The sequence below is a fragment of the Oryza brachyantha genome, chromosome 1 (assembly GCF_000231095.2).
Source record: "Oryza brachyantha chromosome 1, ObraRS2, whole genome shotgun sequence".
NCBI classification, from domain to species: Eukaryota; Viridiplantae; Streptophyta; class Magnoliopsida; order Poales; family Poaceae; genus Oryza; species Oryza brachyantha.
In genome coordinates this window covers 16,596,304-16,619,985 of record NC_023163.2, presented here as the reverse complement: position 1 = coordinate 16,619,985, position 23,682 = coordinate 16,596,304, and the positions used below count along the sequence as shown (strand labels likewise).

The window sequence follows — 23,682 nt, the reverse complement described above, 5'->3', positions numbered from 1 at the left end:
GAAAAAATTAAAGCAGAGTTAAAAATATTGGAGTGGAACTGTACCAACCATGCCCTTAACTAGCCTGCTTGGAGTGGGGTGGGGGGTTGGCCCAATTTAGGTGCAAAGCACAGGTCTGAAAGTCACACCGTGAATAAAAGAAAATATTAGACGGGCAGTGACACTAAATTTACTCTTGTGGTAGGTGCATTCTGCCAGGGGAAATGTGTTTTGGGCCCATTCTGCCATGAAAAGAACACGCATTTTTTTGCCCTTAGAAACTACTATTTCCGTTCTGTTTTCTAGGGCTACGGTTAATATATTTTTAAAAGTTCCGCATTAATTTTAAAAAAATATTATTGTGTTGTATATCCCTTAAAAGACATGAACCCTCCACAAGCTATAACTCCCTATCTTTAATTATATATAACAATATATTATATGGTATCTCCATAACACTGTAAAAGATAAGATAAACGGATGTGACCCGTTATTACACATATTGTACATGGAACACAATGATCCTCTTGGAGTAGTTCTGACTTTCTGATTCCAGCATTATTTTCAATGCATATTCGAGGAACATATTATCTTTTGATGTGCCAGCGCTCTCGAACACTAGTTGCCCACGGCTGTCCGGAGAGCTTCGCCGATCATCCCAGGCGGCAGAACTGGCAATACTGCAACAGTACCAACACAACTACATCAACAAATGAAAGCTCCGTTTATATACTCTTTCAGGTCATTATTGTTGTTTTAGAATGCGAACATAGCTTAAGTTAGTTTTATCATGATTAGTATCGTAATAATTATTGTTTAAAAATGAGTTTTGAGGATGTGAAGAAAACAACATAGCCAAATTTGTTAGTATAAGAAAAACTTTCACAATACTACACTTGTGAAACTATGGATATATTCAAACCTTACTAAATTTTAGTAAAGTCAAAATTTGACATTACCGAAGATTGATAACCCAGGTAAAAATATATTTGGTTTCAAATTTCACCAAATTTCGGTGTCGTTTTAAGAGAAGTTTCTGGAATTACACAATTCTAGTAATGCTATAATGGTTAGAGCAGGTTTGTTCTATTGCCTTACCAAAATTTTAGTTATGGCAAAATTTTAAGGTTTATTTTGCCAACAAGCCAAGCATGTCCTATATCTTATGAATTTATACAAAAGAATCAAGTGATTAAAGTTAGTTATAGTTTACCAACTTTAAAAGATGAAAAACAAAAAATGGCGCTTTTTTTATAAATGTATGGGGGTATGTAAGCAAGAACATGAACACCAATTACAGATTACAGTTTTGCTAATATTATGGCACTACATGTCTTTATTCCAGTCACTTTTTTCATATGTGATTGCTACCTCCTCTTTCACGTAGGCTTGCAATCATTTGATTTCATCCTAATGCACGTCACTCGGAGAGCAGCCAGCTGTGGTGGTGCTCTCTCTCTCTACTCCTGATCAGGAAAGCTAAAGACCAAATATGGATTTCATAGCTCAAAGACCTAAGACTCAAAATGATTTTACTGTTGAGTGATGAAAATCGCTCGAAAACCCCAGCCAAGCGACCATATATGAATTTTCATTTAGAAAGAAAAAGGAAGGCATACTGGGGATGCTTGATGGTTTGTTAATCAGTTACTGACCTCATGTTTCCAATGTTCGCTGTGAACTCTTGAGAGGCTCGGCATCCTATGCTCAATTGTCAGAGGATGTAAAACTCTCAATGCTCAGAGAATGGACATCAGGTTCTGAATTATAATTTTTGCAGGGGATTATAAGTACAGAATATTTATTAGGTGTTTACTAAAAAACAATGATGGTTAAGTTTCAGGAGATGTACCTGATTCGTGCATACAGAACACTTGTACTGAGTACTGACCTAATCTTTTCTCACATGTTTGCTTTGTTCAGCTCACCCCATTTGTTCTAGATCATTTATCCTAAACAATCTCGACCCATTTGACATGGCTGATCTTCATTGTATCTTCGTTGCATTCCTTCGATTTTCCTTTTATCTGAAGCTTCCTCCTGAGCTCATCTGAACATTTAAGTTTTATGTACTCAAGGGTTCTCACATGCTCGATGCCATCAGGAACATCCCTTAATTCTGAACAGTCTTCTATGAATAGTTCAACAAGATTTTGTAATGCACCGTGCTGGATTGCAATTTTTCTGAGATTTGGAGCATCCTGTACTGATAGTAGTTTCAGTTTCGGAAATGATGTTGCAGAGAAGGTTAGCTCCTTTCCGTCATAAGCCTTTAAAAGATGAAGCTCAACTAAGTTGTGCAAATTCAAGAGGCATGCAGAAGAGTCTTCATTGAGTTTGGAGAAGCACAATTTTAAACGGAGGTGTGAACTGGCTGAATTCAACCGTGATATAGATTTCTCGCTTAGCTGGCCAATTAGTTCAATATTTGAAATAGTAGAAGGTAAACAAAGTGTTTCTAACTGTATTACTTCTTTCTCATCAGCTGAACCAATTGTAAGATGAACAAGATGAGTCACTCATGATTGCATCACACAAATCTGCACAATGTTCAGTTCTAACTTTACCGATTGAAAAGGTTGTTAACTTGGTTAAACATCCAATTTGACACAGAATCTCAGTGGTAGCTTCAATAAATTGCAGGGCTAGTAGGTCAATCAAATTACAGATACCCAATGGTACCTGAATCCCGCCAAAAGCAAGAACTCTGTCAAAAGATTCCTTTGAAACTCTTACCACATATAAATATTTCAATTTCCGAAGTGTGGCCACTTCCACAGGAAGAATCGATAGCTTAGAATTATAAGCATCCAGGACTTCCAAGTTCTGTAACCTACCCAATTCTTTTGGGAGATATTCGATATCTGTTTGGCGAAGACCCAAGAACCGCAGATTAAACAAGTCAAAAACAATCTTAGGTAGCCTCTTTATTGAAATGCCCTGAAGATCCAATGTTGACAGAAAATTGAATGATATGAGGAAAGCCTTCAGTGAATCAGTTCTCAGATGACTATTGAAAAAATGGAGGGATCGGAGACATGGTGCACTAGATCCAGAAATGTGTTCAATACTTGCATTTTGGATTGATAAACGACGTGTGTTCTCAATTGAACATGCTTCAGAGCCCTTGTAAACTTCACAAAAACATTCCTCTTTTGATTTTGCAAGGGCAAGTAAACAGATTATATCATGCATTCGGCACCAGCGCACTCGACCACATAGATTGCGCTTGACCACCTGTAATAGGCTTTTGTTTACTAGTTCATTTAAGTAGCCCTCTGCCACTTCCTCTACTGTTTTGCTACCTATCTCTTGAATGTATCCAGCCGCTATCCAATGTCTGATTAACCTTTTTCTGTTGAATACATAACCTTCTGGAAATATTGTGCAGTGCAAGAAACAGTTCTTCAAATTACGCTGAAGATCTTCCAGGCTGACTTTTAGAACAATATTAACATCAAGGATCACATTGTTAGTGAGCTGAAGCTCTAACTCCTTGTACACATCTTGCCATTCAGAGTATGTCGGGTGTTTGCAGGATAATAAGCGGCCTATGCATGCGATAGCAATGGGCAAGCCAGCACACTTCTCTACAAACATCCAAGCTATATCTTCTAGTTCCTCAGGGCATGTTCTGTTCTCAGTGTTCCAAAATGCTTCTTTGCAGAACAGTTGCCATGAACAATGTACATCTAATGGTGCCAGTTCAATCGTACAATTTTTAGTTGCTAGCAATGCTACTTCCTGCATTCTAGTGGTGAAAATAAACCGGCCAGTGCTTTCAGTAGGAAACACATTTCTTATCTTAAACCAAACATCTGGATGCCAAACATCATCCAGAACCAAGATGTACCTTTTGCCTTGCAGATGGTTATGAATTCTCTCAACTAGGCTTGCAACGCTGGCAGCGTCGTGTCGTCGTCAATCGGAACCTCCAATTCGCCGGAGATCTTCTTCAGCAGGTCATCCAATTGGTAGCTGTTTGTGACAGTCACCAATCCAGAAACATCAAAACCCAATCTGACAGTCTTGAACACATGGGAAACCAGAGTGGTCTTCCCCACACCTCCCATCCCCCAAACTGTTGCAACCCTACACCCTCTCCCGGAATCCCCCACCATCCACTGCATCAGCACCTCCCTGTTCTTCTCAATCCCCACAAGATCCTCTTCCCTCGCAAACTGAAAAGATTGTTCAGGAGATTTCGAGCGACCGCTGCTCCCACCATCGTTTCCAATCCCACCCAGGCTGAGGTCATAGCGAAGCTTCCTCCTGTCAGCATTCTCCAGCCTTCTCTTGATGTCTTGCAGCCTGCGCGCGAGGCGGCGCCATGTCCTCAGATGCTTGATCCTTTTCTTCGTCTTGGCGGCGAATCCCCCGTGCTTGTCCTCCAGCTTGTAGGTGAACTCGTCGACAGCGTCCTCGATCTCGAAGGCCAGCAGTCGGATCTTCCTGACGTAGATCCCGGTGGTCTCGTCGATGTCCTTGAACCGCTCGGCTCCATGGAGGAAGGCCTCCATGCTCTCCAGCTCGTCCTTGACGTCCCTGATCTGGGCAAAGAGGGCCTTGAGAGCAGAGGCTTCTTGGCAGAGCAGCGACGCGCCATTGGTTGCTGCCTCCTTCCCTAGGGCTGCACCGAGCTTGCCGATCAGCAGTCCTACCACGCCCTCCGCCATGGCTGGTGCCTGTGCTTCTTGATTCAGATCTTAGAGTAAAATGTGTATGCCACTACTACCTGTGGAGAGAGTGCTAGAGATGCTTGAAGTCAACGGAGTGTTTGTTTAGGTGGAGTGAAAACAGAGTGCTGGTTAGTGTTAAGGCCCCGTTCAGTTAGAATTTTTTTTATTTGGGTCATATCGACACGTACTGTGTCACATATATATTAAACATCGATGCGTACGATCACATATTTGAATTATTAAACATCGACGCGTACAGTCATATATTTGAAGTATTAAACGTAGTTTAATTACAAAACAAATTGCAGATTCCGGAGACAAATCTTTTAAGTCTAATTAATCCATCATTAGCACATGTTGGTTACCGTAGCACTTATAGCTATTGGCTAATCATGTATTAATTAGGCTCAAAAGATTCGTCTCACGCTTTCTTCCCTAACCGTGTAATTAGTTTTAATGTTCATTTATATTTAATGTTTTATTTAGGTGTTTAAAAATTCTATGTGATGTTTTTGAAAACTAAACATTACCTTATTACAATTCGCTATTCTCCTCCCTTTTCATACTCTAATAATCCATCGGTATCTATGATGATGTTTACTTTTTTATACATTTGACTGTTATAAAAATAAATCTAATCATAATTATATAAATCTTTTTAATAAAACAAACGGGCAAACGTGTAACAAAAATTTAACGTCGTCATCTATTAAAATACAATGGGAATGCAGTTTAACCTTGCATAGATTTATCTATGGATTCGTTTATATAGTTTATATATGTGTCTAGATTTATTAGTATCCATATAAATCTTGGTTAGAAAACTATGGTGATGAATGTTTATAATGGGGTGCCGAAAAGTGCTGGCGTAGAAGTTGTTACATTATAGAAAAATTCTAAATGTGGTGTACAAGTTGTTATATTTTACAATAAATTTTGAATGACATATGCTATTGTATTTTAGGACGAGGAGGTAGTACAATAGAGATGGGGATGATATTTACGATTTCTGTCCAACATTTATTTAATTTTCTACGTGAATCTAAATGTACTTGTTTAAATTTAGGGGGAAAATGAAGCCTTTTTCGTCCAAGGGAACAACCAAGTATCTTAAGTGAATCCGTATACTATTACAAAAATTGAAGATGCTTCCATCATTTATTATTGGGCCTTGCCTGATTCTGTAACATTTTCGTTCGTATGTCTTATTGTCGGCATAGTATGATGTCATACGTCTACGACATTGGGTTTGGGGGTACCCGGCTAGCGTTGTGGTCAGGGTGCACAACCCCCAGGGGAGACACATCCCTTGGCATGACGAGAGGCGCCCGATCGTCGGGGTATTAGGCGGGGTAGCCTGACCTATCCAAGGGATGGGACGATCCCTGTTAGACAGCGGTGACCTCCTGATTGATCGGCTTGACTTCTAGACTCTGGCATGACCTATTCGAGATGGAGCTTGAGAGGGTTGGGCTGGGTAGCATAACTACTGACCCTTCCAAGGAGTGGGCGTGCCCAGGTTCTTCTATGCCTCAAACCACTGGTTCGGTGCTTTTGGTTCCAAAAACACCGACATGGTATTTTAAATTGTATTATACTTATAAACCTCTTATTTAATTATGTTTACACAATTTATTATTCTTGATTATAAATCAACTATATGTTAAGCATAATTTTCTATTCTCAATTGTAAGCTCCTCGTTCAATGGCATAACAGGGTTTGGTGTGTTACTATCTTTATTTGTTGTAGAAATGACCACCGCTATGTAAAATTTGCTATTCTTATTATAAATGAACTTTACGTTGATCACGATTTATTGTTCTTAATTGTAATATTTCTGTTACACAATTTAATTATGTTTATAATAAGAATAGCAACTATATGTTACACAATTTCTGTTACACAATTTAATTATGTTTATAAGTATAATATTTCTATTATACTTATAAACCTCTTATTTAATTATGTTTACACAATTTATTATTCTTGATTATAAATCAACTATATGTTAAGCATAATTTTCTATTCTCAATTGTAAGCTCCTCGTTCAATGGCATAACAGGGTTTGGTGTGTTACTATCTTTATTTGTTGTAGAAATGACCACCGCTATGTAAAATTTGCTATTCTTATTATAAATGAACTTTACGTTGATCACGATTTATTGTTCTTAATTGTAATATTTCTGTTACAACACACGTTTTCCAAACCCAATGTTTGTTGAGCACAAATTACTATCCATTTGTCATGCAGGGGTGTATTTCGTAGCCAAAAAAAAAAAAACTCAACAACCGGGATCACGTTGTCACCAAGCCTACAATGTGTCAATGTGCATGGACACGTAGAGTAATGCACAGCTTTATGTAAAAAAAATCAAGTTGGCAGTACAGAACGCTAATTAGCACCCCACTTGCGCGTTATTATAAGCTCCCAAATTAACTCTAAATTTAAATTTAAAAAATTCAAAATTAGACTTATAAACATAAACATATCTCTCTCAATGTTTAATTATATATAACAATATATTATATGGTATCTTGGTAACACGTTAAGAGGTAACATAAACATATATATGTCATGTGACGTTATTATACATACGGACATACCTCTATTTCTCCGAGAAAGACCTGAGCCATGTTCGGCTAATCGGCTGGGTAAAAAGAAGGTAGTTGTCCGTAGCAGAAAATTATTAATATATTAGTATACTAGCAAAATGCCCCTGCATTGCAATGGGCTTAAATTACAAAAGTGCTCGATTGATCAATACTTATTTCAACATTATAATTGGCCCCAAGATCCCTGTGTGATTTTGTGTTAAACTTGAATTTTCCCAAAATGGAAAATGGCAGTGTGAGGGACCAAACAACCTCTAAATATAGGGATAAAAACATGCATACACGGTAATATTATTTTACTTTATTTTTAGAAATGGTTGGAAAATTTTCAAATTATGAATTCAAATATTTCGTATCAACTTCAATACAATGCTGAAAAAAAATAGAAAAACTACATTTTAGATTATTAGCAAAATGCCCTGCGTTACAACAGGTTTAAACAAAAGTCAAAAAATTATAAAAATGCTCGATTGACCTTTAAAGATTATAGCTGGCATATAATGCCTCTTTTTGATTTTATATCCGAGCTTGAATTTTTGTCAACATTGAAAATACTACCTTTGTCCCATAATAATCTCATTTTTCGTTTTTTCGTGTTCAACGTTTGACCATTTGTTTTATTTAAAAATTTTGTACAAAATCTTAAAAAAAATTTAAAAAATTAGTCATGTATAAAGTACTATTCATATTTTATCATCTAGTAATAATAAAAATATTAATCGCAAAAAATTTCAAATAAGACGAATGGTCAAACGTTGGACACGGAAAAACGAAAAATAAGGTTATTATGGGACGAAGGTAGTAGATAGTTCCAAATATAGGGATGAAAATGGATGAAAACTATTATTATTTTATTTTATAAAGAATTCAACTATTTAGTGTGAAATTCTAAAGCAGATAAAATACATCATAAAAGCATAAACAGAAGAGAAGACCAAAGTTAAGAAAGACATGATCGGCATCGTCGTTTCATCAAGATATTGTAGCTAAGCTGTAATACCCCGCTGTTCAAATAAGATTTTTTTACAACAATTAATAGGAGGTGTAAAAAAATTTAACTTTTATACCATTTCTCAAATCATCGATCAGAGACCGTGGACGCATAGGGTTCATCGAGTAATACGAAATAGATTTTAAGTTTGTATTAATTGGAGTCTGAATGAATTGATAGTGATCGAATAAATTTGGACCATTGTTAATATCCTCTATTTAAGAAATAAAAAAGAGAGAAATATAGACCGATCGGATCAATCAATCCAGCCTCCTTTCCCATGTTATTTATCAGAGAGACGACAGACATGGACTGAAATCGTACGTGAATGAAGTGAAAAAAAAAAGGAACTGCCTCGCTAATTTTCAGCTGCGGAGATGACGTTGGATTCTTGGTGGAGCTGATTTTTTTTTTCTCCTATGGATCGTGCGGAGACGGTCTCGTGGTCGTCGGAGATGAGACTTCTTCAAGCTACGTGTTGCGTGCGAAAGAAGCCTAGTGGGCTCTCTGCTTGATTGGGCCGCACCGGAGGCACGAGCGCGCCCGACCTGGCGGGGGTGGTCGTGGGCGCTGCGGGAACGTCGGAGGGGGATCACATTGCTGCTGCTACTAACGTCATCATAACGCACGGACATAAAATTCTCGACCGAATTATTATTTTTTTATAATAGTATAGATATAATTAATTAGTTAATTATAAAAAAATATAAAATAGATTAATATGATTTTTAAAGCAACTTTTTTCTATAGATTTTTTTAATAAAAAATACACAGTTTAGTCGTTCAGGAAGCGTGCACGTGAAAACAAGGAAATCTAGGTAAACATAGGGGTGTCGAGACACTCAATTATCATAGATTTATTTTCAGAAGTTAATTTTTTTAAGGACTGGAGGGTGTATTGTCCATGGAACAAATGAAGAACAACAACCCTCTTGGATTAGTTCTGAACTCCTGATTCCAGCATTATTTTCAACGCAGACCGATCCTGTTTTCGTATTCTAGGAACATTATTTTTTTCTTGATGTGCCGACGCTCTCGAACACTAGTTGCCTACGGCTGTCCGGAGAGCTTCGCTGATCACCCCAGGCGGCACGGCTGCAGAACTGGCATACTGCAACAATTCCAACACAGCTACATCAACAAATGAAGGCTCCATGTATATACTCTTTCAGGTCATTATTGTCGTTTTAAAATTAAAAAAAATTCAACATAACTAAGTTAGTTTTATCATAATTATTATTGTAATAAATATTGTTTAAAAATAAGTTTTGAGGACGTGAAGAAAACAACCTAACAAAATTTGTTAGTATAAGGAAAAATTTCACAATGTTACACTTGTGAAACTATGGATATATTTTGGTTTATTGCCAAAACAAACCTTAATAAATTTTAGTAAAGTCAAAATCTGACATTACTGAAGATTGATAGATCAGGTAAGAAACTATATTTGGTTTAAATTTTTACCAAATTTTGCTGTTGTTTTGAGAGAAGTTTCTGAAATGGTTAGAGCAGGTTTGGTCTATTGCCTTAACAAATTTTAGTTATGCCAAAATTTTAAGGTTTATTTTGCCAACAAGCCAAGCATGCCCTATATCTTTTGAATTGATACAAAAAAATCAAGTGATTAAAGTTAGTTGCAGTTTACCAACTTTATAAAAAATGCAAAACAAAAAAAATGAAGTTCTTATTTTATGAATGTATGCATGGGGTATATAAGAAACATGAACACCAATTACAGTTTTGCTAAAACTATGGCACTACATGTCTTTATTCCAGCCACCTTTTTCCTATGTGATTGCTATCTCTTGCGCGTACTCTTTCCGTCTCAAAATAAGTTTCTTTTTTAGTTTTTATATAATATTTGACTCTTCGTCTTATTTAAAATTTTTTACGATTAATATTTTTATGGTTATTAAATGATAAAGAAGAATAGTACTCTAGGCATGACATTTTTTAAATTTTTTTAAATAAGATGGATGGTTAAACACTGGACACAAAAAAATAAAGCCACCTCCGTTTCATATTATTGTAAGACTTTCAGGTCTTGCCTAAAACTCTATAATGTATATATGTATAGATTCGTTAGTATCCGTATGAATTTAAGCAATATAAAAAGTTAGTCGAGAGAGTAGTAATTAATTGAGAGAGAGAGAGAAACCTTGGCTCGTATGTTGAGTCGAAGGAGACCGTCCGGCGCGGAGGCCTGCACCGAGAGGACGTCGAGGCGGAGGCTCTTGATGGCGTCGAAGACCCGCGTCATCACCAGCTCCTTCCACCGGCACCGCACCTCCACCTGCAGCTGCTCCTTCTCCGTCACGATCATCACATGCACGTCGCTCGCGGTCGCCGCCCCCTCCTCCTCCTCCTCGGAGTGCACCACCCAGCTGTGGTGGTGGTGCTCTCTCGCTGCTCCGCCGCCGGCGCCGGCGACCTCTGAAGACGGCGGCTTCTTCCTCTTGGCCTTGGCCCCTGCAGAGGCCTGCTTCTTGTTCCCGGCGATGTCAGGTTCGTCTCGGGGCACGCCTTGTCTGCTGGACTCGAGCTCCTGCACCCTCCTCTCCAGCTCCTTGAGGTAGGCTATCGTCTCCGCAAGGATGGATGCCTTGTCCACCTGAAACCACAGTTCGATCGATCTGTCTGTAGGATGAACAGCGAAAAATAAAGAAATTAACCTTCTGCGCTCTAATAGTTTGGTCTACGATTGCTTAAACTGTGCAAAAATGAGAGACTAATTAAAATAACTAGACCTTTACATTCATTTTGTGCTATTAGTTTGTCAATATATCACAGATAAAACATATACATTGGTCTATAAATAAATGTACTAAAAACCAAAACATCTTGTAACCTAAAACGGAACGCATAGATTACATATATAGAAGATTGAACAAAGGGCGGGGATCATGACACCCCAAGGAGCACACATAAACCTGCTACAATTAAACTAGCTAGGGGATGAAAGGAAAGAGGTGCATAACGTTTTCACCAGTCAAAACACATAAACCATGTTTCACCGGTTAGAACACATGATAAAGCTCCAAATTAAAACCAACGTTTCCATCTATCCTGGCTAGCTCGCTGACGCGCCAAATCAAGCTCATCGGCCATGAAGACACATCCACATATATATGTCTAGCTTTATTAACATCCATATATTAAAATTAAAACCATTAATTGTGAAACATAGATATTATGTTTTACTAGATTAATTATACGTACTATAAATATAATTATTATTACCTTGTTGATGGACGGGATGAGTGATTTGAGAATGAGGAACATCTCGTTGAGCTTCTCCCGCCGCCTTCTCTCCGACACGACATGGTTCTTCATGCTATTACCTGGGCCACGGCCATTGTTCTTCATCCACGCGCCGCCGCCCACGGCTTTCTTCAGCAACTTCTGTCCCGGCGACTCCCCGGCGACCACCGCCGCCTCCTCCTCGTCCGAGCCCGTTCTCTTCCAAGCCACGAAGCACGACGCGGGAGAGGCAGCAACGCGGCGCAGGAGCCAGCCGCCGCCGCCGCCGCCGTTGTTGTCGTCCTCGACGAGCGAGGGCACGACGAAGATGTCGGCGTCGTCCAGGCCGTCCTCCTGGCAGTCGCCGATCAGGCTGTAGATCATCTCGTCGATCTCCATGGCGGTTTGCTCGAGGTCGGCGGCGGCGCCGTCGCCGATCTCTGCTGCTGTCGCTGGGCCTGGGAGCATATCTTCGAGGACGGCGCTGTGGACGAGGTCGTCGAACAGTACGGCGCTGGCGTCCGACGAGGTTGCCGGAAGCTGAAGCTCCCAGAAAGATGTGGCGATTCTGTTCACCACGTTTGGTTCCTCCGACACCTTTGGAAATGGATATAACTCAATTAATCCATATGAGTAATTGAAAAAAAATTCTACTGGTTTTTTTCCCAGCAAAAACAATAAAAGATATTCTAATGGATTAAGAATTTAGATATATATTGAGCAGATTGTTGCTGCGGATTATCGATTTGATGGTAGGTACACATGAATCATAAGTTTAAGAAAAAACTTAATTAACAAACAGCTTAAACAGTAGCCACTCTGTACACATGAAACCATATATAGATAGACAAAATTGTAATGACACTCGATGTATATTAATTGCACATTACTTTTAATTTAATATATTGTTGTAGAAGCCATTCCTATGGTATTTTTCCAAACAAAATAAATATCTTAGAAAGTGCTCATTTAAGCATTGCACGCAGTGGAATGAAGTATTTTGGGGAAAAAATGGACTGTTTGAAGCGTGGAACAAATAGCCCGTTCACAATGATCCGATGAATAATTAAGCTGAAAAGAACCGGGCTGAGGGCCATCTATCCTATTTGACCGTATCCTTTAGTTTTTATAGAAAACAACTATTCAAATTATTTGAACTACCTAATAATTTCATCCGTGCACATGAACCTTTACAATATTCTGTACTCACTGTAACCATACTAGTATATATTGCCCATGCGTTGCAATAATATTTTATTAAAATAATATGATTTGCATGTTATTAAATTATTTTTCACACATGTCATCTCTTAATTGCTACATATGTTTTATTACTAACATGTGAACCTATTAGTACACGGTTGTCATTAGTGGTGATAAATGATACTCATTCCCTCTATTTTTTTTATATGATGATGTTGACTTTTGGATCTATATTTGATCATTTGTATTATTTAAAAATTTTATCCAAATATGCAAAATTATATGTCATACTTAAAGTTCCTATAACAATAAATCAAATTATAACAAATAATTAATAATTATATATTTTTTAAAGTTTCTGTAATAATAAATCAAATTATAACAAAATAATTAATAATTATATTTTTTTAATAAGATGAATGATCAAACGTGAACATAAAAGTTAACGACATCATATAAAAAATTAAAGAGAGTATGTAGGTCTCACATTTATTTTTTTAAGAAAACATAGAGTTGATGGGGTGGGTGGCACCCACCACAACCCTACTCCTTTTTTAGGAGTACAGAAACTACTTAAAACAACTCAATATTTCTTTATATTATCTAGGTGGATTAAATGTGATTAAATATTTCTTTAAAACAACTCATGTTTTACTTTTAAATAATTAAATGTGAAAATTTTAGATCATTGTTCTGATTGGTAAGGCGAGATTTTAGAAATATAGAATTCATTGGATCAAGAGCGGATCTAGAGTGAGTGTTGTAAGTCATCAAGCCCCTCCTAAGTTTGGGGGGGGGGGGGCATGTACAAGATAGGAGGAGTGAATAACCCTCTAACCTCAATTTAAATCAGTCCCTACATCGAGTCATGTAAAATTGAGTTATATTTTTTTAAGTTAGTTTTAGTTAAATTTGCGGTGGCTACATTAATCTAGGCCATTAGCTTTCAGCCTATTATTTTTTGAATATAGCAACTCACATTAGGGAAATAATAGGAGATAGATCAGGGGTGGGCATCCATTGGATTTGCTCCACTTTCGCTGTCATCCCTCGTGTCGCTGTACGTACCCTAACCTCATGCCCCTTCAATAGTCTAGTGTCAATGATTGAGGCATTGTTCTATTCTTTTTTACTATATGTTAAAAGTTGCAGACAGTTTCACTAGGTGTCTAAAGTGGTATTTGTTGCTATATTTAGTTAAGTGGATTACAGTTTACAAAACAGTAAGTAAATGAGAGTAGGCTTTTGGTTTTCTAAAAGAAAAAGTCAAACGACTTATTTGCAAACAAAAATAATTTATAAATAAGTTTTTTTATATACGTATTCATAATGATTCAAAAGTCAAGGCTGTAAAATAAACTTCGATGAGAAAACCTACTTCATATTTAAGGTAGAAAAGCACAAGCAAAAGCCAAAAGATGGGGTTGAAATATTTTTTGTTCATTAGGTTTGGAGGGTTTTGGTGGTCATCATTGATGATGTTTATTATGAAGGTTAAGACAAGTTCATGGATGAACTTGTTTGCTTGTGATGAGTGGAATGATTTTCAATGTTTAGTCTTGTTATACCATGTTATTATTCATGCGATTCCACACAGCTTGATTGTGTATTCTCAATTTCATACTTCACGTATGACCATATTCATGCCATTCTTGTTTCAAAGTTCTTGATTTTCTTCTAGTTAAATACTATTCAAGTACCATTCATTGAAATGGAGCGTGATTTCTGGTTCTTTATTCGAGATTTTTTTTAAGTAGCTATATATGAAATGAACCCGCTACTTGCTTTTACACGTGAATTTTCTGTTCTTCCGGTTTTTGTTCTGATTATTCTATGTATATTTCTAGTTAGATATATTGATTGGTTAGTATTCTATACACACTCTTGTATTCCCAACTAAATTAATGAAGAAATACAAGATTGGAATTTGGATTGGAACATAAAAGGGGTCATCTTTTCATTTTTTAGGGAAAAAAAGCCAAACTGACATATCTGTAAACGAAACATAATTTGTGAATAAAACTTTTATATAAGTGGCGATCTGAAAGCCAATAAACTATGAAGAAAAACCTCCAAAATCAACTTTAAATTTAAGCTTAAAAAATTAAAGTTTGGCTTATAAGTAAATGGAAAGCGAAAAAAATTGGGTGAAAATCTTTTAAGGCTCTGGTCCATCGTCTATCCTGAACATACGGACCGGCATGAATTAGCGGTTCGTGAAATGTACTAGCTACTAGCGCTAGTACTCAATCTAGTCCTATCATTACCATGAATGCATCACCAAGTGTGGGCAGTGATTGCACGGTTGCACCCTGACCTCCGGACACAACTGCCAAAAAAAAAAAAAACTCCGGACAATTACATGTACTAACGAAGGCCTGCCTGAGTAAACCCTCTGACCCCGTATTTTCACTTCTGTTTAATTAAATTTTAAATTTTTAACTTTAAATTTAGAGTTGATTTTAGAGTTTTTCACCAAAGTTTATTTTCTTGCATTAGCTTTTAGTCGGATAAAAATGTGTATAATTTTTTATTTACAAATTATTTTTCATTTGCAAATATTTCGTTTGACTTTTTCATTAAAAAAAACCAAACAATCAACCTCTCGCGTCTCCAAATACAAAAACTTCTCTATATAGCTACAATATTCTTTTGTAAACTAATAATAACATACTTATCTATTTATTCTCTACATATTTTCTCTTTTTAACTGATTAAAGTCTTCCCTCGTTTAGTTCCAATTACTTTCTTGATACCATGTCTAATTCTAAAAATTCCTATATTTTAAGATGATGTAGTACTATATTACATAATCATACATATGTATTATATATCTCTACTATCATTCCATCCGTCTCTGACACCGTTGACTTTTTAACACATATTTAACCGTTCGTTTTATTTAATTTTTTATAAAGTATGTAAAGCTATATATATGCATAAAAGTATATTTAACAATAAATAAAATGATATAAAAATAATTAATAATTATGTAATTTTTTGAATAAGATGAATAGTCAAACGTATATAAAAAAAATTAACGACGTTAAATATTTAGGGATGGAGGGAGTAATACTTACTGGATCAGTGGTCCCAAGCTCAAGAACGCCATTCATGAATGGAATGCAGACAATTGTCTGTAAAACCGATCACGATTAATTCATTTCATTAGCCGATGAAGTCAGAAATAATATATCTATATGGACGTACGTATATCAGTTTGCATGACGAGAGCATATGTACAATACGTACGTACCTGAATAGAAGCGCTCTACATGCGTGCATAGCAAATTATTGGTCAAAAGAGAAAATAAGTTAGATCTCAAATATGCCATGAAAGAACTGCTTTTGTTAATTAAAGTAGGGTTAATTAGATACATATCATTATAGCTTTAATGATTTTATAATATATCATAGCTATTTACCTATTTGTAACCATGTTATAATAATGTAGCAAGTACTTCCTCCGTTTCATAATGTAAGATTTTTTAGTCTTATTTAAATTTATATATATGCTAGACATATATATATATATATAAATTATATATATACATTAATTGATGAATTTTGCCTAGGCTAGAGAGTCTTAATATGAAACGGAGATAAGATAGTATTTGAGATGTGCCACTATTTATGCTGGTAAAACGTCAAACTAAAAATGGTTTTCTAGCTAGACCATATATATATATATATATATATACACCCCGATCGTCGTCTTCTTCTCCCCATGCATGCATCTCCCCGGAGCAAGGAGGTGACGTACGGCGCATGCATGCAGCTGGTCAACATCTCGAAGAGGGACATATTCCGCCGTCGCTCTCCGCGCGCGCCGGCCGGCCGGTCTACTTCAACGTACGTACCAGTCCAGCCCGCGCGCTGATCATGGCCACAGCCCGGCCGCCGATCGACGGATCTCAGTGGTAGAAGATCGATCGAGTCGAACGTACGTGTTGCACGACGGAGCTAGGCCGACGCCGGTGGCCGGCCGGCCGGCCGGGCAGACATGATCGATGCCGGCGTCGACAACGACGATCGATCGAGCATCAGCCAGGAGTTGGTGATGGTGCAGCTTTATTCGAGCGGGCCGGAGACGTCCACCTCGGCCTGCTGCTCCTCATCATCTCCGGCCCCGTGAATGATCGATCGATGGTGTCCGTCCATCGCATCGTCTTCTGGCCGGATGGTGCACACGACGGCGCTAGCTCGCTCACTCAGCAAGTAGATCCATGTGCGCGCGGCTGCGTTCATTTTAATTTGGTGGATTATTTCTTTGATTTTTGTCCCTATATATCCTTTCCAAACTGCCCTAGCGCTAAATGTGTATTTTTTACATAAGATTTTTACATAGAAATTAATCATCTCGTATTTTTAAAGTAGAACTACTTTAATTTTGAAATAGTTAATTCCATTGTTTGTACCATGAAAATCACATAAACTTAATTTCATATAACGAGAGAACACAACCGTAGTTGCTCACTTTAGTGGTTCTGCTCTATGGCATCGTTTTTGCCCAAAATGAGATTGTTCTGTTCTTAATTAAGCTATTATGTGAATTAACTTCTGAAAAGGATAAGCCGGGAGGAAGGGGAATATGCTAAAACAAGTGGACGAACGAAGAGGGGGTATTTTTGTCCAAAAGAAACATTTCACTTCATTCAAAGATCCAAATTAGTGGCATATCTCATATACCCGCTAAATTATAATGGTATGATTTCAAATAGGTCAATAATATAATGGTATACTTCAAAACCATAAATAAACTAATGATATGCATCCAATTAACTTACTAATTGTATGGGCATGCGTACCTTTGCTAAGAGTTTGCGTGGGAAGGTTTTGCTGTCAGCACACTGAGCGTTGCACAGCCAGGCACATCCATTGCTTGCAAAGCTTTTACCTGGCAAACTGACAGTGCATGCATGTGATATGTAGTATATCCATGCAAACCAGCACATGATTAACGACAACAATTCATTACTGTAGACTATAGTAGATTTCATTGGTAGCATATAAACTTACTAAGGCCGCGTTCGGCCCTGCAGTTAAGTTAACTTATCTTCTTTGTTTTCCGCGTACACGCTTCCCGAACTATTAAATGACGTATTTTTAAAAAAATTATAGAAAGTTATTTTAAAAAATCATATTAATATATTTTATATTTTTTAAAAAATAATAATTAATTAATCATTTATTAATCTATTGCTACGTTTTCCGTGCCGAATAAGTTAACTTATCCACACCTCTCACGAACGCGGCCTAATATGGGATATATGCGACTGTAAAACGCTTATTTCAATGCACAAACATGTATATATATATATATATATATATATATATATATATATATATATATATATATATATATATATATATATATATATATATATATATATATATATATATATATATATATCATACGCACACATGAGAAGGGCATAATGCACTGTATATATATATGAAAATAATCTCTATGTCTTGTGTATTTATTTTGTTCTTCCATTGTTTTTTATTCACTATATTGTATCCTATATTAATATGTTTTTCTCTACAGAATCTGTCTATAATATTATTGGTTGTCTGTAGTGAGCACATGTAGCATTACACCGCACTCATAAGTTCATGTACCACTAACACATTTAATTTTACCCCGTAAAAAGTATATATCTTTGTCAAGATAAATCAAGGAGATATATATATTGATCTATATCAGCTAAGCTTTTTGTGTTAAATGTTTAATCTGTTACAAGTAAAGATAGACGGCATTACAATGGATATTACACATTGATATCAATTATAAGTAATCCAGAGTCGGGCCCATCTGTCACATCCACATAAACTCATGCAGTTGCAACTCGGCCCCTATGTAGTACACACAAGAGGTTAAAGTTGCATTGAAAATAGTTTACTATAATGTATTGTTGTAGTTTTGAACTAATGTTTGCAGTGGTGTAGTATGTAATAGGTTTGACCAAATAGTTAAGTTGCAGCTTTTCAAAATAAAGTAATTGGAAGCATGCATGCATGCAGAGACAAAATTAAGGCTGCTTTCGGTTCGCAAAAAATTTTGCGACACATGTATCGACGCGTATCGTCACACTTGAAATATTAAACACGTCTAATTACAAAATAAATTTTAGATTCCGTCTGAAAACTACGTGACAAATTTTTTGAGTCTAATTAATCCGTCATTTGCATATGTTAGTTACTGTAGTATTTATGGCTAATCATGTATTAATTAGGCTCAAAAGAGTCATCTCACGATTTCCCCATAACCATGTAATTAGTTTTAATGTTCATATATATTTAATACTTTACTTAGATGTTTAAAGATTTGATATGATGTTTTTAGTAAAAAATTTTAGGAACTAAACAGGCATTAAGATTCCAAGTTTAGTTTCTCCACTAATCAAGTATATAGTACTATATGCCACAACATTATTCTTAATTGTTCTCGTACGGACGTAACCTGCATCATAGTATGTGCATTAATTAATTTAGAGACTGCAGTGAATTAATGAAAGCTCTCTACGGCTAGTTAAAGCAAATTAATTTAATAATAGAGGTACTCCAACCGTTTTAAAATATAATACATATTTTGTTTGGTTGGAACAGGATATTGACCAGCAATTACTTCGTTAGGGTATTATTTATGTAATACAAAAGTATAATAACAAATAACAAAACAAAATTTATCTTATATTTTAAAACCAAGGGAGTATTTTCTACCTCGTCAAGAAACTGTATCTCACATGAGAGGATGATTTTTTTCCCCTTCATTTCTCTGTTCATCCTATAAGTTACCTGACATATAGAGATTATCACTGTTGCAAAACCTCTAGCTATTGTCAGATGCAAACCTAGCTTAGAGCATCCCCAACAACTTATCTATATTTGGTCATCCATATCTTCATTTGGATGATCATCTAAACTAGTTTCATCCTTCATATCTCTTTGCCTCACTAGATCATCCATATAGGACATCCTCTATATCTCTTTGGAGGATGAAAAGATATCATCTAAATATAAATGTGCTCTCTTCTAATCTCTTCTAATATGGATGACATCTAAAAATAGATGATAAGATAGCCGTTCTGTTAGAGCTCAATTTATAGTCTCTATCCTCTATTTTCAGGATAGAGGATGGGATAGATGAGCTGTTGGGGATGCTCTTAGATGCCAAATACGTAGCCGCTACCAAGTAGTATGTAGCACCAATGACCCCAAGCAGGCCCACTGAACAAAAAGTTGTCTTTGGATCGTTTGGGTCCCTTTATAGGTGACAGTTTTTAAATATGATTGACATCTGAAGTAGAGGTGCACACCATTTTATGTGAACCAACACCTGTAACATCGTATAGATGCTGTTTCACTTTCTTCGCACCGTGCTCTAGAGGCGGAAGCATAGTGTATTTAAAGACATTGTATATACATACTTGCTCTTATTGCTATATCTTTAAACAGAAGTTATCAAAAAAGAGATAAGCTAGATGTTACGTAGGTATATAGGTACCATTGTCCAGGCCTGAAGGCGTACGTCATGCAGATGACGTAGTACCATTCGACGTCCCCGAGATCCTCCGGTGACAAGGCGGTGATGGGCCTCCTCCCACGGCCACGGCCGCCGTCGCCGGAGAGGAGAGCGTTGTACAGTTCTCTCAGTTGCTCGCTCCTTTGCAGGACGAGCTGCTCAGCCGTGAGCTCCATCGTTGACCTTGTTATCTTCCTCGTCTTCGTCTCGCCGTTGTAGAACCCGTCATTCCATGTCAGAACCCTACGTACAACAGTCAATTTCATCATGCATATGAATCTCGAGCTCGTTCGTGTGTGTATATATATTTGCTTCTAAAATTCAAAATTTGTTTAAAAGTAAGTCAGCTTCCACGCTCTTAATTACCTCTTTTTTAATGCCGGTCTTTTTACATAGCCACCAACCTATAATTTTATATATATTTGTTGGAGTATTTTGGTATTTTCTTCTTATTGTTATTATTGCATTGGGATTTTAGGAATATCTTCTTTTTAACACATAGGGAGTATACATGGGAGCTAGTGTAATACTACGTATTAGAGAGAGAGATACTAATATATATTCAATTAATATATCAGGAGATCGATGTAGTATTATTGGGTATGTTGAGGGCGAAAAATTAAGAAGAACATTTTAAACCATCGAGGGTGATCGGCGCATGCCCGGCCTCTCGTTAATTTCTTCAATACGCATGGTCCAAATAGATTAACTGAACCTTTTCTTCGGGAAGTATTCTAAACTCTTGAGAGAGATGTCCCCTTGTCTATTTCATGCTATCTAAATAGTCATCAAAAAATTTATAAATATAGATTAATATGAAATATATCAGTACACAAACATGCAAGTTTAAATATGACTTCTACAATCCATAACAAAAATAACAAATTAAACTATCAATAGTATATGTATACCCATAGTCATATTGTTATTTTTGTTATGGATTATAGAAGTAATATTTGAACTTGAATGTTTGTATAGTGATATATCTCATATTAATCTATCTCCATAATTTTTTTCAAATTTTTTGATGACTATTTGGATAGCATGCAATAGATAAGGAGACACCTCCTCGAGAGTTTAAAAATCCACTCCCATTTAATTTATGATATTTTTAACTTTTAAACTCGATTTTTTATCATTTATCTTATTTAAAAATTTAGTGTAAATATTTAAAAATATATAATGTGCTTAAATTACTTTTAGGAATAAAACAATCACAACAAAATAAATGGTGCTTCTTAAAAACATCGAATAAGATAAACGGTCAAATTTACAAAAGTCAAAGCATCGTATATTTAAATACGAAACAAGTACTATATTTATGTATATATGTATGTGTGTGTATATATTCATATTCAGCTACCGTGGTGTATGCATGGGCAACAGGTTTTAATGATTTATCTTCAGTAATTTTTAATTTGTGTGCATGTGTGTATATATATAAGTGTTGAGTTTTCATGTTTGATCATGTACATATGATTCGGACCATGCATGCAAACCTCTATATTATTGACTTATGTCTTCTTTAAAACGTGGTATTGTGAAAACACAAGAATAGTAAAAATACACTAATAAGATGCCTATGTTCCAAATACCTATTTGAATGATAAACATTGGAAAGTTTTTAAAATATCAGTTGAGGAGAAAAACAGAAATTCAGTCATAAGAAGAAGAAAACGTGAGGTAGAGCCTTATGATTATTTTACTCCAAAAATCTGATATATGGGATTGCATATTTCATAGGAAAGGATGCAAATCAATCATTTGATTCAAAGGATTGCTTAGGAACTTTTCCTATAAGACTGGAATCCTACAAATTTTCTCTGTTTTTTCCATAGGTCAAAGGGGCCCTAAGCTGGACTCTACATATTAATTACTGATAACCATAATGTGTATATCAATTGAAACTGATCCTGTATTCCTAGGATTATAACCGTTAAATAAATTAGATGGTTATGATTTTATCTTTCTCCTGGTAAATTAATTTATGTGAAAATCTCTATACTTTTTATTAATATAGAAATTTATTCTTACCTCTCTAGGATTTGATACAAGGTTATTTTTAGGGCAATGTTATGGTACCTCGCATTACTAGCAGTAGAATGTGGTAAATTTAGATCAAACTATATATTTTTAATAAGCATATTAAAAATTTTATATGAAACTTTGGTAATATATATTTACCAATTTATCTATTTTAATATGACATGACACACAAATAATTTATCCCAGTGTTATATATTTTAGTTTCCATTTTACCCATATAAAATTTCTACTATACCTGCTACCGGTACAGTATAATACAATCAAAGCCCTTGGATCTAAAGCAACGAACGGCTCACAATTATTTGAGTGTACGGTAAAAAAAATCAGTACATGGAAATACTCGATTTTTCGCAGTCCTTCAGTTTACCGGCAAGGACGATCGACCAGCTGCAAAATCGTTTATATGGCTGCATGTGGTTACCTATATATATTTCGCAGTAGTACTATCTGATGGGGATTAATTAATTAGCTTAGAAGATGCTCCATTGGCATATATAACCAGTTAATATATAATTAATTACGTACCCTGGACGAGACGTTGAAATGGACCAAAAGATGGCGTAACTCCAACTGATGCTCCTCACGGCAGCAGCAAGCTGTTTCCTGAATCGCATCGTCCCTGGCTCTAGGGCTTCTTCTTCTTCTTCCCCCTCAACTACTGAATTAGGAGCAGACCCCATCATCGATCACCACATGTACCTAATTAACAAAAGCAGCAGATCAACCAATAATTAAATATTTATGCACGTACAGCACATTCATCGATCCTAAAAATTTACCTCCACACACACATATATATACGTAATATATATTTGCATGCGTCAAGGATATATATATATATATAACCAATTAACTATACTATAGAAAAAACATTCCTGCGGCTACCTGCAGTAGTACAAAGCAAGGAGATGATGGGCAATCAAGACGCTGTAATTAAGATAATTAACTATAAGTTTTTGATTCATATTCATGCATGAAAGAAGATGAAGAACTTAACAAAACCAACCCAGAAAGTAGAGGGAATAATAAGCAAGATAAAGCAATAGTGACCTGGAAACCTAGAGATTGATATGGCTAGCTAGCTGATAAGATACAGACGGAGAAGAACCAGAAACCAATGAAAGCTAGAACAAATTGAAACGCAGATAACATGCAGCTGGCCGTCTACCTGTCCGGTTGTATATATAGGCCTTGTTTAGTTCTTAATTTTTTTTTCAAAAACATCACATCGAATTTTTGAACAAATAAAGCACTAAATATAGATGAACCAAAAAACTAATTGCACGGTTATGGAAGAAATCTTGAGACGAATCTTTTGAGCCTAATTAGTCCATGATTAGCCATAAGTGCTACAGTAACCAACATGTGCTAATGACAGATTAATTAGGCTCAAAAGATTCGT

At 36.1% G+C, this 23,682-nt stretch overlaps 1 protein-coding gene and 1 pseudogene across 1 annotated transcript; both read right to left on the bottom strand.

Moving 5' to 3' along the window:
* Positions 1 to 349: 349 nt before the first annotated feature.
* Positions 350 to 4,802, bottom strand: LOC102715522 (annotated as a pseudogene).
* Positions 4,803 to 9,305: 4,503 nt separating this feature from the next.
* LOC102710936 (anthocyanin regulatory Lc protein-like) lies at positions 9,306 to 23,178 on the bottom strand. Its single transcript, XM_040525014.1, has 9 exons — positions 23,166 to 23,178; positions 22,806 to 22,979; positions 20,217 to 20,477; positions 17,515 to 17,611; positions 15,963 to 15,977; positions 15,787 to 15,843; positions 11,504 to 12,100; positions 10,422 to 10,874; positions 9,306 to 9,374 (listed from the first exon to the last, which is right to left on the bottom strand). The coding sequence occupies exons 2-9, from the start codon at positions 22,961 to 22,963 to the stop codon at positions 9,306 to 9,308; spliced, it is 1,707 nt and encodes a 568-aa protein (XP_040380948.1). The 5' UTR covers positions 22,964 to 22,979; positions 23,166 to 23,178.
* Positions 23,179 to 23,682: the final 504 nt, after the last annotated feature.

Bases quoted from the DNA above. Each gene is read 5' to 3' on its own strand.
- LOC102710936 (XM_040525014.1), bottom strand. From the start codon at position 22,963: ATGATGGGGTCTGCTCCTAATTCAGTAGTTGAGGGGGAAGAAGAAGAA. The intron at 20,478-22,805 runs GTACGTAATTAA...TGTTGTACGTAG, and splicing joins ATTTCAACGTCTCGTCCAGG to GGTTCTGACATGGAATGACG. The intron at 10,875-11,503 runs GTAATAATAATT...CTGTGGTTTCAG, and splicing joins TCATCCCGTCCATCAACAAG to GTGGACAAGGCATCCATCCT.